We start from the raw sequence: 13,000 nt of genomic DNA, 5'->3' as shown, positions 1-13,000 counted from the left end.
TCATAATTTCAACTCATAATTGTTAAGACATGTCCATGTTGGTCATTACTAAAGGCGTGTGTTTTCTGCTTCAAATATTTCAAATCAGGCAGCACAACAGCTTCTAAAACATCAAAAAACTGCTAAAATTTTAAGTATCCGCCAGTAAATGATTATCCGCGACCGGTAGCCGTGGATGTTTTTGTTGGGCGGCTACTAGTGCTAAACACTGAATTACTGGCGGGTATTGAGAAATCCGTGGTTTTTGCTAGTTCATAGATATTATTCAAGTGATATCGCTTCGAAATTTATTCAATTCAATACTGCCAACTTCAAAACATCAATTACTCGAATGAAAAAACATCAATATCCATCGAAATTTAATATAACAAGAAATTAAACTACTGCTCCCAGCCCGTACCCTTGCATGCTCTACGTGTGTGGCCAGGCGAGCTACATAGACCACAGGTTTTGGGTGCTCGTTTTCCCAGACTACTTGATGCATCCGCTGTAGTAGTCCTCTGAGTCGGCCTCTCACCAGCTGAAGGAATTCTAGATTCTCTTGGTCGACCAGCTTGTCGCTGAGAAAGGTTTGGCAAAACAACATCAGTTGCAACTTCAAACGGAATTTCCCAATGCTCTAAGGGAGGCAAGTGATTTACTGAACCGGAGTATGTTTGAACCAGTGAACTCCGCAGGTAGTAAGCTTCCACTGGCTCTTTCGCCTCACTGTGAAAAGAATGATTATATTTAGTAGGCATCTAATAACTGTAATTTTATAATAAAATAGATTTAGCATACGTAATGGCTGCGATCGCATGAGAACACGGCATGCCGTCCAGGTCGAATTCATTGCATTCACAGCTCTTCGCTTGAAGGTCAACCATGTAGCGACGATCACCAGCACGAACCCTGTATTTTCTCTCGGAGGTCCTCTTCGCAGTGTAACGACGACTCTTTGAGATCTCCGCACTTATCTTCTGTGTTGCCTCTGGAGTAAGAAGATCATCGCTCTCTTCCGCAGACGCAAGTATGTCATTGAACCACTGCTCCAGAACCATCCTGATTGCCTCCAGCATGGAGCATATAGGAAGGCGTCTGGCCCACAACAAACGGGCATTCAAAGCCTCGGCAACATTAGATGTAAGAAAACTATAACGGGTCACCGGACTTTGTGATCGTGCCCACTTCTCAAGGCCTACGCGCATCAACTTCTCGTACGCCGCCGGCTTCAATTGAGCCATAGCCGACATTGCACGTGAAAATTCTGAGTCCTCGTAGGCGTATGCAGCCTGGCGGAAAAGCTCAACAACAGCTTGCCCGTAGCCCTTAATTTTGTTCTGCAAGTGGTAGTAGCAAAGACCGTGAGTAGCATTTGGTAACTCGCTCTTCACAGCATTAGCAATGGAGACATGCGCATCAGAGACAACTAGTAAGTTGTCGGGCTGACCAAAAGTTTGTCTCACATTTGAGAGGAACCACTTCCATGACTCATCATTCTCGATCGGCCCGACACCAAATGCCAACGAAAAAACTTGCTCGTTTGCGTCTTTTGTCACGGCGACGAACAAAATACCATTGTTCTTCCCCTTCAAGTGTGTGCCGTCGACCACAATCACTGGTCGAAGCGAAAAGAAGAAAGGTGAGATGGAAGCCGCAAGAGCAAGAAACAGATGTTTGAACCGGTTGTTTTCGTCTACTTCCAAATCCATCACGGTGCCTGGATTCGCTTGACTTAGGGCATACAAATATTTGGGCAGAAGAAGGAACGAATCATCAATTCGACCGTATATCTTCTCTAAGCTGAGATTTCTTGCACGCAGCGCGGCATCATATTTGATTCTGACGCCAAATTCACGTAACAACTCCGCCATAATAGATTTCGGCTTAATGACCTCTCCGTCATCGCGTATTCTTTTTTCCACATAAGCTGCAACCACATTCGAATGTGCCTTTATTCGTTTCAAAATGCCCAATTCTCCTTGGCAAGAGTGCTCTTTAAACTTATGCACTCTCCACATCCCTCCGCCGTGACAAGATGCACGCACATCGAACTTGCACTTATCAGAGTGCTTGCACTTGTAATAGAGGCGTCCCTGATCTGAGCATACAACTTTTGCCTCAGCCCCTTGCTTCATATTCCAGAAGCCAACAGCAAAGACCAATTCTTCTTTACTGTTGTAAAAAGAGTTCTTCCCCAAATCAGCAACTCTGGACAGGTCACTCTCGCGAGCAACGAGCGAAGTCGTGGCGTCCATTGGAATCAACAGAACTATCCAATTAGATAGATCACCGGTCGAGTCCGTCGGATTTCCGTGACGGGTTCTACTTTGTCGGATCCAACCTGCTCGCTCGGTCGCCGTGAACTCTATCAGATCATCGTCTAATAAATCCTCAGAGGCGGCAGAATTTGTGCCCGACTCGTTCGTTGGATCGTATTCTTCGTCTTCTTCATCAGAATCGTCATCAGGTTCTTCGGCTTCGTCTTCAGGTTGTACGGCTTCATCCGTCCGCACCTGGTTGAATCTCCCGCACATTTCATTCAGATTCCATGCGGATTCGTCCAACGGTTGCCCATCCCATGAAAAGTATTGTGTTGGAGGCGCGCTCTCGCGACCATGATACGACGTCTCATACTGACTAGATTGTGCTTCATCATCTCCGTATCCCGAAGCCTGGGCAAAATCAAAAGTAGGGATGTACGCTTCTTCGGCCGGGTCGTTGTTGTGCTCAACGTACACCATGGGATATTCGGCAGTTTCCAACAAGCGTTGCACATCATCGTCGTCAGTCAAGCCACATTTCGTCTCCCTTCCAAATCGATTGGTCGCCAAATAATACAATTGATAGTTCGGGCTCAACGAATGCGTTGTCATTACATTGTTGATACTGTATATCAGGCTCACAACTGTTTCATTTAAGAGGGGAAGGACCTCCGTAGCCCTGCCAACATAGTATATACCATCGACGACTCCGTTGTATCTCACATATATGTATCTCACGAATTCCATCTATAAAACCACATAAAATATAGTATTAAAATACGCTTAAAAAGTTCAAAACATCACAATAAGCACGAAAAATGAAGTAGCCGCCATAATATTGTTAGCCGTCACCAGTAGCCGCTGACCTTGTGGGGTCGGCGGCTATTGTCGTCATCTAATGAAATTCTGGCGGATACTTCATTTTTTTTGTTCAAAACATTCAATTATATTAGAAACAGGTTTAATATTTCCCTAACATGCTTTTAAATTTCAGATAATAAAGAAATTCATTAAAATAACGTAAAACATGCTCTCAACGTTAAAACCAACATACGATTAAACATGCAAACTATAATTTATACAAACAATACAGGAGAATCACCTTTTCGGGCTGAAATTCAACACAAATTGCCTGCTCTTGCACAAAACCACTCAAATCTTTAGGGTATATATTCTTAAATTTCTTTTATGAAATTCAGGGTGAGCATTTCAATTTGTGTTTTGGTCATTCACAAATGCAGCCTTATAAGGACTAAACTTGATTCCTTAGAAAAGTTCACGTGAAGTGTAGTGTTCATTCAATACGGCTTCAATCTATTATTGCATGTCACATCACGCATGCATAAAATTAGCATTAATGCCCCACTACAACCAAAATTTTTGCAGAGTCACCTTCTCAGTATGTACTTTTAATTTTTTACTAAAAAATTAACAAAAAAAAAACAACAAATACAAAAGAGGAATGCGTATGTTATATTGAAACATTCATAACAAGCAGAAAAATTAAAAATTATACATATTTTGACACAAAATAATATTTTCTACCTCACAGACCTAGTATCCGCCAGAAAATCGTACAACGGAGCCAGTAGCCGCCCTATCTTTTTTGTTAGCGGCTACTGATGGCGAAAATAATTTTATGGCGGATACTTTACTTTTTGGCTATAGAATATTATTTCATTTCCGAATATATGAATTTCAAAATAATTGGTATATAATTTCTTATTATTTTATGTGCAAGTCTATTATTTTATGTGCAATCAAATCATACATAAAGTGAGTGTTATTACCCCCACTATAATCCAAATTTTGGCAGATTCACTATCTCTCATATTTCCCATCCATGTGTACTTCTTGTACTGTAAATATTTCACTATCTCTCATATTTCCCCTTGTAAAATTAAATAAAAATCTAAAAATAACGGTGCATATGTAACAATAAAAATTCACAAAGGATAAAAATTCACAATTATGTTAATTATGAACAAATTTTTTTTTGAAGCGAATAACACAAGTACCCGCCAGTAATTAGTAGCCGCCGGTCACAAACGTGAGCGGCTACTGCGGCCGGCTACGAATTACTGGCGGATAAGTGGTTCATTGGTTTCAAAAAAAAATTTTGCTTAAGAATTGACATAATCGTGATTTTTTTGGTCTTCGTATTAATGTTTATAACACACAAACGTCCCCTAATTTATTCAAAATTTTCAAATCTATTTAATCTTATAATGCATGAAAGTGACGTGAGTTCACATTTTCTCACATTTTGTACCAATTTTAATTGTTTTCTTACACAACTCTTACACAATTTCCATCATCATCAATTTTTACACAAAAAACCAAGCAAGCCATCACCATCAAACTTGCTTTTCGGTCTTTGACTTTGAATGTGGGTAGTTTTGCAAGATGTTTTATCAATGTGGGTAGATTCCCCTATTAACACACACACACACACACACACATATATATATATATATATATATATATATATATATATATATAGGGTGCGGTTCTAGTGAGAACCACAATTTTCGTGAGAACATGAGAACCATTAAAATTACTGCATCTGCTATACAAATTAATGCATCCGTTATTAAATTTACTGCATTTGAAAAAAATAAAATTTTTGCTCCCTTCAGCATTCAAACCCAAATTCTGCATTCATCCAACAAGATGATGCATCCCCCGTAGATCTTGATGATCGAATGACTCAAAATGATTCTCCGTTCTTATTTTATTTAGTAGTTCTTATTTGAACCTCTCCCTATATATATATATATATATCATAATATTTAAATTAAATTTATCACCAATAAAATGGTGACATGTAGCTTCATTCATACAGAAAAGTAGAGAGACCACGATGTCTCATCTCCATCGGTTGCAAACCAAGGTCAGTATGTTCCAAAAATTAAGCAATTTTTTTTTTCTTTTTTTTCAATTGTTAATTGTCTATTTGGCGGTTGACCCTGAGGAGTTGTGGGCGCCGTTAATTGTAGTCTAAGAGCATCTCCAGTGCAGAGGCAAGGAGTGACGCTAATTGGTGGTCCCCATCTTAGCGTCACCCCTCTCCAGTGCATTGACTCTATAACTGGTGCTATAATCTCCATTTCCATTTAATCCAATTTTTACTCTTTTATTTTAAAATTCAACATTTCATTAAAATTAAAAAATCAACATTGCATTAATTAAAATAAAATAAAAATTACATTAAGTTAAATAATTAAAATTAAAAATTCAACACTAATAAAAAACAATTATATAAATATAACTTACATCAATCCTCTACGCCTCATCACTTCTTGGAGCATGCTATTGTGCAATGCTAATTGAGCCTCCGACATACTCGAAGTATCCGCGAAGAGGATTTTGTAATAGAGCTCCTCCCTTCCTACCTCGGCTTATTTATCGCACCTCGGCTTCTTTGAGCTTTGCTTCGGCGGCTCTAGCTCGTGCAACGGCTTCTTTGACTTTTGCTTTGGCTTGTTTCGATTTTGCCTGGGTGATGGAACCAGTTTGAGTGGCATGTTCCTGGATGTTGAAGGCAACGCGCTCAAGTGCCTCGAAGTATGCCGACTTTTTCAACGAGGATTTCACCTTCTTCTCATTTCCTTTATCGTGCTTCGCCGCTTTCTGGCCTTGGGGCCTCGTCGTGATACTTGGCTTCGATGATATTGTAGTGGTTACTCCTTCCGACCCCTTGGACTTCTTTGACGAATGTACATCCTCGCCCTGAGATGTGAATTTTTGACATTCACGCAAGATCATCCAAGCTTTGATTTGCTTGAATCTCCCTCCATGGTTGGACTCGTAGATTTATTGAGCGACTTCCGTGATTTGCTCGTCGCTCATGCTGCTATTCCAATTGACTTTGCATTTATCGTATATCGTTTCCCAAGCTTTAACGTTTTTTTGAACGCGTTGAAAGTGTCATTTTATATGACTGAGCTCATGAGCAATAGTTCCTGGTGGCCTTCTCGCGTTGAATTTTTCCGTGATGCCACTCCAATATTCGGTACCATCTCCCAGTATAGAGTTGTGGGTAGCCTTCGCCCAAAACATGCATATGAGCTCCGACTCGGCGAAGGTGTACCCACTGCGGCCCTTTGAAGGCTTTGGCTTCACTTCGTCGACAACAGGCGGTGGATTCGCCGGGGGTGGGAGATTGTCCGCCTAAAAAACATTGGACGCTTAAAAAAAAGGGGTGAACTCCATCATCGGGTTGGTAGTAGGCAAACTCGAATCTTAAGAATAATTCTTGAAAAAAATTCGTCGAAACCTCTCTATTGCTTGAAATAATTTACAGAGAACAAATTAAAAGAAAAAATAAGAGAATAAATTAAGAATTGAGAGAGGGTTGTGTTGCATGTGAAAAAAAATGTGGAATTCATGTAGTATATATATAGAGAAAATAAAGTTAAAAAAAAAGAATAAAAAAACAACTGTTAGCTGTCAAACGGTCAATTTTTTATTTTTTTTTTGAAAAAACAGAAGACAGTCGAAAATTTAAAATTAAATTTAAATTTAATTCTTCTTTTCTTAATCGCGTCACACGCACACGCTCCACATATTCGGCCTCTGTGTCCGACACCAAGCGACGAGCTCAGCACGAGCCGTGCCGACATGCCAGCTCGAGCTGGCTCCAAACATCCCACGCTGCGGATGCTCTAACGCAATGCTAAGTCCAGCCCCAAATTCGGAGCTGATTTTGGCAGCTCTATTAGTAAATTTGGAAATGGAAAACATCTGTGAATTAAGCAAAAACAAATAAATTTCCCGATTAGGATAAAGTGAATAAGTAATAAAGGGCTCAAATCTCGAAAATAACCTTGCAAAATTGAAAAAGCCGGAAGCCCTCGGCAGCAAGCACCGAGGTGGACTCTAGAGAGAGAGAGACAGAAATTGGGTTTGTAGTGAGACAGAAAAAATGAAAGGAGGGAAAAAGAGAAATTCCAACTCTGACCCCCTTCAATCGTCACCTCCATCTTCCGACCTCCCTACCTCCGTCGACGGAGCCGCCGATGAGGACCGCCGAAAAACTTCTGTGGACAGCGAGAAGCGCGAAGATGCGGAGGACGCTGTTGAAGAGGACGACGGAGACGAGGAGGATTCCGAAGCTGAGAGGGACTACGAACAGGACGATAACGCTCAAATTGAGGTTCAAGGAGAGCGGACCAAGCTTGCCGATGGATACTACGAGATTGAGGCCGTACGCAGGAAACGCGTTCGGAAGGTTTATTATTACTCTCGTCTATTGTTAATTTAGAATTCATTTTCAAGTGGATTTGAGTGATTAACTGAAGCTTAATTTGTGTTGGGGATTAATTGGAATGCGGCCAAATTGCAGGGTCAAGTGCAGTATCTGATTAAATGGTGAGTGGTTTGGAACTTGAAAAATGGCATTCAGTTTCATATAAAATGGCTTTTGTGTTGGTTAATTGGGTATTTTTGAAAAGGCGAGGCTGGTCGGAGGCGGCGAATACGTGGGAGCCGGTGGAGAATCTGTTGCAGTGTTCGGATATTATTGATGCATTTGAAGAAAGGTTTGATTTTTATATTTATTACAATTTTATTTTATTTCCCTGTTCTATCGCAGTATGTTTTTTCCTTTTAGTGCTAGTATGTTTGTGAATCCGATGATAGAGTGAAGATTTAGAAATTTGTGAGTCCTGACTAGTGTTTAAATTTCCCCTTTCTTCTTTCTGGTTTTAAATTGCTGTGACATCTGTTGGATCTGTAGTCTGAAAACTGGGAAAAGTAGGTCGACACGCAAGAGAAAGCGCAAGGCTGGCGTAACTTACGTTCAAACCAAGAAAAAATTGCATCACCACCACCATCATCAGCAGCAACAACAGCAGCAGCAGCAGCCGCAGCAGCAGCAGCCGCAACAGCAGCCGCCACAGCAGAGGTCTCCTGCAGCTGCCACTTATAATGTGCCTTCTCATGTGATCAGGATTGCGGAGGAGCCCATTTCCTTTCCCAGGCTAAATGACTTGAGTTGTACGAACGGGAATGGGGAGAATAGTGTCATTGTCACAAAGAGTGTAGAAACTTCCAAGAAAGTAAATGAGAATGGCGCGAGAATGGGTTCTGTTATGAGAGAAGAAGATAATGAGCAAAATGAGTTGGATTTGAAACTGTGTGAACTGAAAGGAGCGATGGTGATCAGTTCGGAAGACACTGACAGAGTCGCTAAAACATCCCAAGAAGTCCATCTAACAGGAGGAGATACCTTGGCGATTGGATTGAGGAAGACAGATGTAGCTGATGCAGTCCATTTAGGTCGTTGTACTGGAGCTAAGAAGAGGAAATCTGGTTTTGTAAAGAGATTCAAGAAAGATCCAGAATCCTGCTCTGTGGATGATGCATCAAATGGAGTCCCGGCATGTGCTTCACTTGTACCAATAAGCATTCAACAACCAGAGTTTCTTGGAAACAATATGAATTGCAAGAGTAAATTTGAGGATTCCAAAAGCATGTGCACCATCACTGAAATTGTGAAGCCCATAAGCTATAAGGCTTCCATATCTAACAGTGTCCAAGAAGTCCTAGTAGCTTTTGAAGCCACAAGGTTCGTGATCCAATATCGATTGTTCACGTCATTTTCTTTTGATGAATCATATAATACTCCGTATTGTTTTTTGTTCTATTCAATTAGCTCATATACTAGAGGTGATATAATTTAAAAGGGAAATAGCTATAATGTCATGACCTTTACCACATTTTCACAAATTTAACATGACTCTTGAATATTAGCAAATTAAGTCACGAACATTTCATGATCTTGCAATTCCAGTCAAGGATCATATCTCTAACTAAGGTGAATTCTGTTGGCCCCTCCCAATTCTCAGTATCACTTATATCTTCTTTTGAGTAAAATTTGATCACCTTATTCACCATGCTTATGTTTTATACTCTCTCTGTCTCTTAAAAATATGCAGCGGTGTGGGTGGCACGAGTTTTAGGAAATGTTAGATAAAAGTATATTGTGAGTGGAAAAAGGGTTCCACTTCATGAAAAGTAGGGATTGTGGTGGGGTAGTGTTCAAAAATGGAAAGTGCATGTTTTTGTGAGACGACCTAAAATGACAAAAAGTGCATGATTTTAAGAGACGGAGGGAGTATTATTTTCCGTTTCTAGCCATGTTCCACTACACCCCTTTTTACTCTTTAAATGTTATCAAATTTCCGTTGTTGTAGAGGTTTTGGTTTCATTTCTCACTCTCTATATATTGTTGTTCGTCCAAAAACACAAAAAATATGAACTTTGACTTGCTGAGCTAATCCATGGTAGGTTTCTAAGCTCAAGAGATAGCATAACTTGCTCTATATTCCTTTTACAGAAACTTGTCTTAATGAGACACAAAACCCCAAAATTTGTTGTTTCTATTCTTCTTTCTAATTTTAATGGTAGAGATATGTAGGGAGAGAATTAACATATTTAGTGATTTTGGAACAAAGATAATAGGTAGAGGGATCATATAAGATTTTGCTGAGACTTCTTTTGAAACAATTAATTTATACATCCACTAGGTTTTTTCCTGTATTTGGGATAAGAATATCATATAAGAAGCTCTAGATGCAATTATATATCATTGTGTATCATGTACTAATTTATACATGACTTGCAGAAAGAGCGTACATTGTACGTGTAATTAATGTTATTTTATTTGATAATTTATTATTTTAGAAAATCTATTAATTTATTACTTTTATTAGATAATTTATTGGATGAATATATTTATTTGTAAGCTTTATCAATAGCTATAGATGCATAACATATAGATTTAGTGTAATATCTAATGAATAATATATTCTTATAAATATATCATATACCTTAAAATAAATTATGTAATAGGGGTAAAATAGGCAATCCACATGTTGTGCATAAGGCTCTTTTTATAGGTCCTCAGTTCATAAATTCAAAATTAAATAGAATTCTAATGCAATTAAAAATCTACTCGTCATATTTATAATTTGATGTAAATAAGTTTTAGTTTGAATTATTAAAATGTCTATGTTTTAGTTTGGATTATTATAAAGTATTAGATCTGATACATTTAAAATTAAATAGAATTCTAATGCGATAAGAAATCTACTCTTATCAAGTTTGAATTATTAAAATGCCTATGTTTTAGTTTGGATTATTATAAAGTATTAGATTTATTTTATAAATATATAATACAAAATATATAATAGAGGTAAAATAGACAATCCACAAGTTGTCCCATAGAATGCTTAGGCTCTTTTTAATTATTAAAATTAAAATGCCTATGTTTTAGTTTGGATTATTATAAAGTATTAGATTTATTTTATAAATATATAATATAAAATATATAATAGGGGTAAAATAGGCAATCCAAAAGTTGTCCCATAGAATGCTTAGGCCCTTTTTCTATTAGTATAGATTATTCTAGTTGCTTTCATGGTCTCTTAATATACATGCTTAGTATATGGCTGCTCATTGCTGATTACTAGTGTTTCATCAACAATGCCTAGACACTAGCAGGGCCAAGAGACATATTTTCTGAAATGATTCTAATTATCAATTTCCAGAACATATAGAGCTCTATAATTTACTTCTGGCAGAGCATGCTTTTTTTATGATTGTAGTGTGCCTTTGTTATTCTCTTCACTATAAAATTCTATGTGCTCCTCCCCATATTCTAAAAGTTCCAATACCCTGAAAATAAAATGTGACTGTTATGTCATCTAAAATAATTTCAGTCTGAGAGGCACAAAATGATCAAGACACCCATATTTTGGCTTACATGGACTTGTATGTTCATATAAATTTTATCAAATTTTTATCTTAGGGGAGAGATTGCTATAGGCTCCCTTACATTCACAATTATTCTTGAGCCTTTCAATAACTTAAAATATGGTGCAGATGATGATAATTGGGGGTGGAGGCGCAAAGTTAGTTTGCCATGTTTTGGATTAATTTTTGTACCTTTTGTTCTTTCACATTTGTAAGCAAACTTCATAAATGTTGCTTCTGTTACAATGATTTCATTCTGGTGCAGGTCTGATGGAACCAAAGTTATAGTGGATAACAAATTTTTGAAAGCTAACAATCCACTTTTGGTAAGTTTTCCGTTCTTTTCCTGTATATTTTCTTTCAGAAACCATGAACCTTCCTGTTACTTGATCATGTGTGAACTCATATCTATAATCTATGAAGGCATAACCACTCTGTTTTTCTTTCTCCAATTATAATGCAGCTGATAGACTTTTATGAGAAACATTTACGTTATAGTCCAACATGACAAACTGATTAAACCGAGTGCACGCGATCAGAAGCAGCGTTGTTTCACGTTCCTCGTTGTATAGTGTTGTAGTTTGTTGTAGCAGAAGGCCAGTTGTAGGCCATGTAGCAGAGTACCTATAGGAAGGGTGGTAAATAGTGTCGATCGAGCTGGATTTGTATAACAGCAGACCGGTTCTTATTGCGGGTTCGGTTTATCAATTTACCTTTATATGATTGACTTCTCAACTTCTCCTCGAACAGGTATCGTCGGAGCGATGAAGCTTCATTTTTATTCATTCATAATTGCTTGCTTGTTTTATAGAATGCTGTAAATCCAGCCCATTAACTCGGTTGGTGTCATTTTTAGCTTAATTCGAACAATTGATGTATTTCTAGGAATCCCTTGTTAGTTGTTTGCTGTTCCTGCGATTCTTTATTTCGTTTGTTATTTATCTCCTGTTGTTCTGCCTGTAGGCTGTGATACAGTAATGATGTAATTAAATCATGACCAACGTTATGAAGTATCCTTTTTTGTGGATATATGAAGTTATCATTATAGGTGGATATGGTGTGGCCTTTTTTTTTTTTTAACCAATTTAAAAAAGGAATGACCCTATATATACACGAGGATAAAGTTTATCTTGATTGGATATGAACTTTCAACATCGACTGAGAACGTAAATTACGGACAATATTTGAATTTCGAAATTGAAGATTTGTAGGTCACAAAAGCACGTACAAGTGGAGGTGTATTTAGCAAATCAATAAAAGTCTCATGCGACTTTTTGAATATTTGTGCAGTGTAACTATCAACCAAATGTCATAACCCTCGGATAGAACTCATCTCCAATACCAAAATCCCATTTGTAGAGAGGGGATGCAAAAAGAATTATAAACCACATTGCTCAGCCCATGCTAAGCGATGTGGGACCACTCAGATCATAATAACGATAGTCCCACACCAAGAGTAGCCTACTTTTTATTTATTTTGCTTTTCTACATTTTCGACCCTTTTAATTGTTGAATTTATAAGTTTTGTTTATTAACTTTTTTTTTTTTAATTTTCTATTTTTTGAAATTTTATTGTAATGTTTGACTTACAAATTTATTGTGTCAATTAAAACAAAAAAAATAAATTACATAAAAGTTAAATACTAAAATAAACTTTGAGTAATATTGTAGGATAAAATATCACTTTAAATACCAAACTATTTTGTCATTTCAATTATATTCGGGACTATCGCAAATATTTTTATATAATAAACTATCGATTTTGTATAAATTTTACCCTTCATTTGGTTTTTGGTCTCGTCAACGTCTTTTGCCGGATGCCACATTGTATACGAAATAATTCTTTTTTAACTTACATGCCACAAAACAAAGTTGTTTTATGCTATATTACTTTTTCAATTTTTTTTTTCCGGTAAAATCCAAAATGGATTTTATTTTTTCAATTAGAAAATGCACAAGTATCATTTTGTGCCATGTAAATTTAGAAAAAAATCTAA

The 13,000-nt window shown here is 37.5% G+C and overlaps 2 protein-coding genes across 3 annotated transcripts; one reads left to right on the top strand and one right to left on the bottom strand.

The window, feature by feature from the left end:
- Positions 1 to 380: 380 nt before the first annotated feature.
- Positions 381 to 1,691, bottom strand: LOC131018846 (uncharacterized). Its single transcript, XM_057947545.1, has 3 exons — positions 1,446 to 1,691; positions 808 to 1,319; positions 381 to 708 (listed from the first exon to the last, which is right to left on the bottom strand). The coding sequence occupies exons 1-3, from the start codon at positions 1,689 to 1,691 to the stop codon at positions 381 to 383; spliced, it is 1,086 nt and encodes a 361-aa protein (XP_057803528.1).
- Positions 1,692 to 7,067: 5,376 nt separating this feature from the next.
- Positions 7,068 to 11,928, top strand: LOC131015919 (chromo domain protein LHP1-like). 2 transcript variants are annotated; one of them, XM_057944422.1, is made up of 6 exons: positions 7,068 to 7,476; positions 7,591 to 7,616; positions 7,700 to 7,786; positions 7,984 to 8,814; positions 11,269 to 11,329; positions 11,467 to 11,928. In XM_057944422.1, exons 1-6 carry the CDS (start codon positions 7,171 to 7,173, stop codon positions 11,509 to 11,511), a joined length of 1,356 nt encoding a protein of 451 aa, XP_057800405.1. In that variant the 5' UTR covers positions 7,068 to 7,170; the 3' UTR covers positions 11,512 to 11,928. The 2 variants fall into 2 exon arrangements, with proteins under 2 accessions (XP_057800405.1, XP_057800404.1); XM_057944421.1 differs by having other exon boundaries at positions 7,069 to 7,476; positions 11,269 to 11,928.
- Positions 11,929 to 13,000: the final 1,072 nt, after the last annotated feature.

The sequence above is a fragment of the Salvia miltiorrhiza genome, chromosome 3, assembly GCF_028751815.1.
Source record: "Salvia miltiorrhiza cultivar Shanhuang (shh) chromosome 3, IMPLAD_Smil_shh, whole genome shotgun sequence".
Classification (NCBI taxonomy): domain Eukaryota; kingdom Viridiplantae; phylum Streptophyta; class Magnoliopsida; order Lamiales; family Lamiaceae; genus Salvia; species Salvia miltiorrhiza.
The sequence above is the reverse complement of the archived record's forward strand: the minus strand, read 5'-3'. Positions and strand labels throughout refer to the sequence as shown.

Excerpts from the sequence above, each read along its gene's own strand:
- LOC131018846 (XM_057947545.1), bottom strand. The coding sequence starts at position 1,691 with ATGGATTTGGAAGTAGACGAAAACAACCGGTTCAAACATCTGTTTCTT. Across the intron at positions 1,320-1,445 it reads GGAAGTGGTTCCTCTCAAAT|AACAAAATTAAGGGCTACGG; the intron begins GTGAGACAAACT and ends TACCACTTGCAG. Across the intron at positions 709-807 it reads TTCGACCTGGACGGCATGCC|TGAGGCGAAAGAGCCAGTGG; the intron begins GTGTTCTCATGC and ends TTCTTTTCACAG.
- LOC131015919 (XM_057944421.1), top strand. The coding sequence starts at position 7,171 with ATGAAAGGAGGGAAAAAGAGAAATTCCAACTCTGACCCCCTTCAATCG. Across the intron at positions 7,477-7,590 it reads GCAGGAAACGCGTTCGGAAG|GGTCAAGTGCAGTATCTGAT; the intron begins GTTTATTATTAC and ends GCCAAATTGCAG. Across the intron at positions 7,787-7,983 it reads ATTGATGCATTTGAAGAAAG|TCTGAAAACTGGGAAAAGTA; the intron begins GTTTGATTTTTA and ends TTGGATCTGTAG.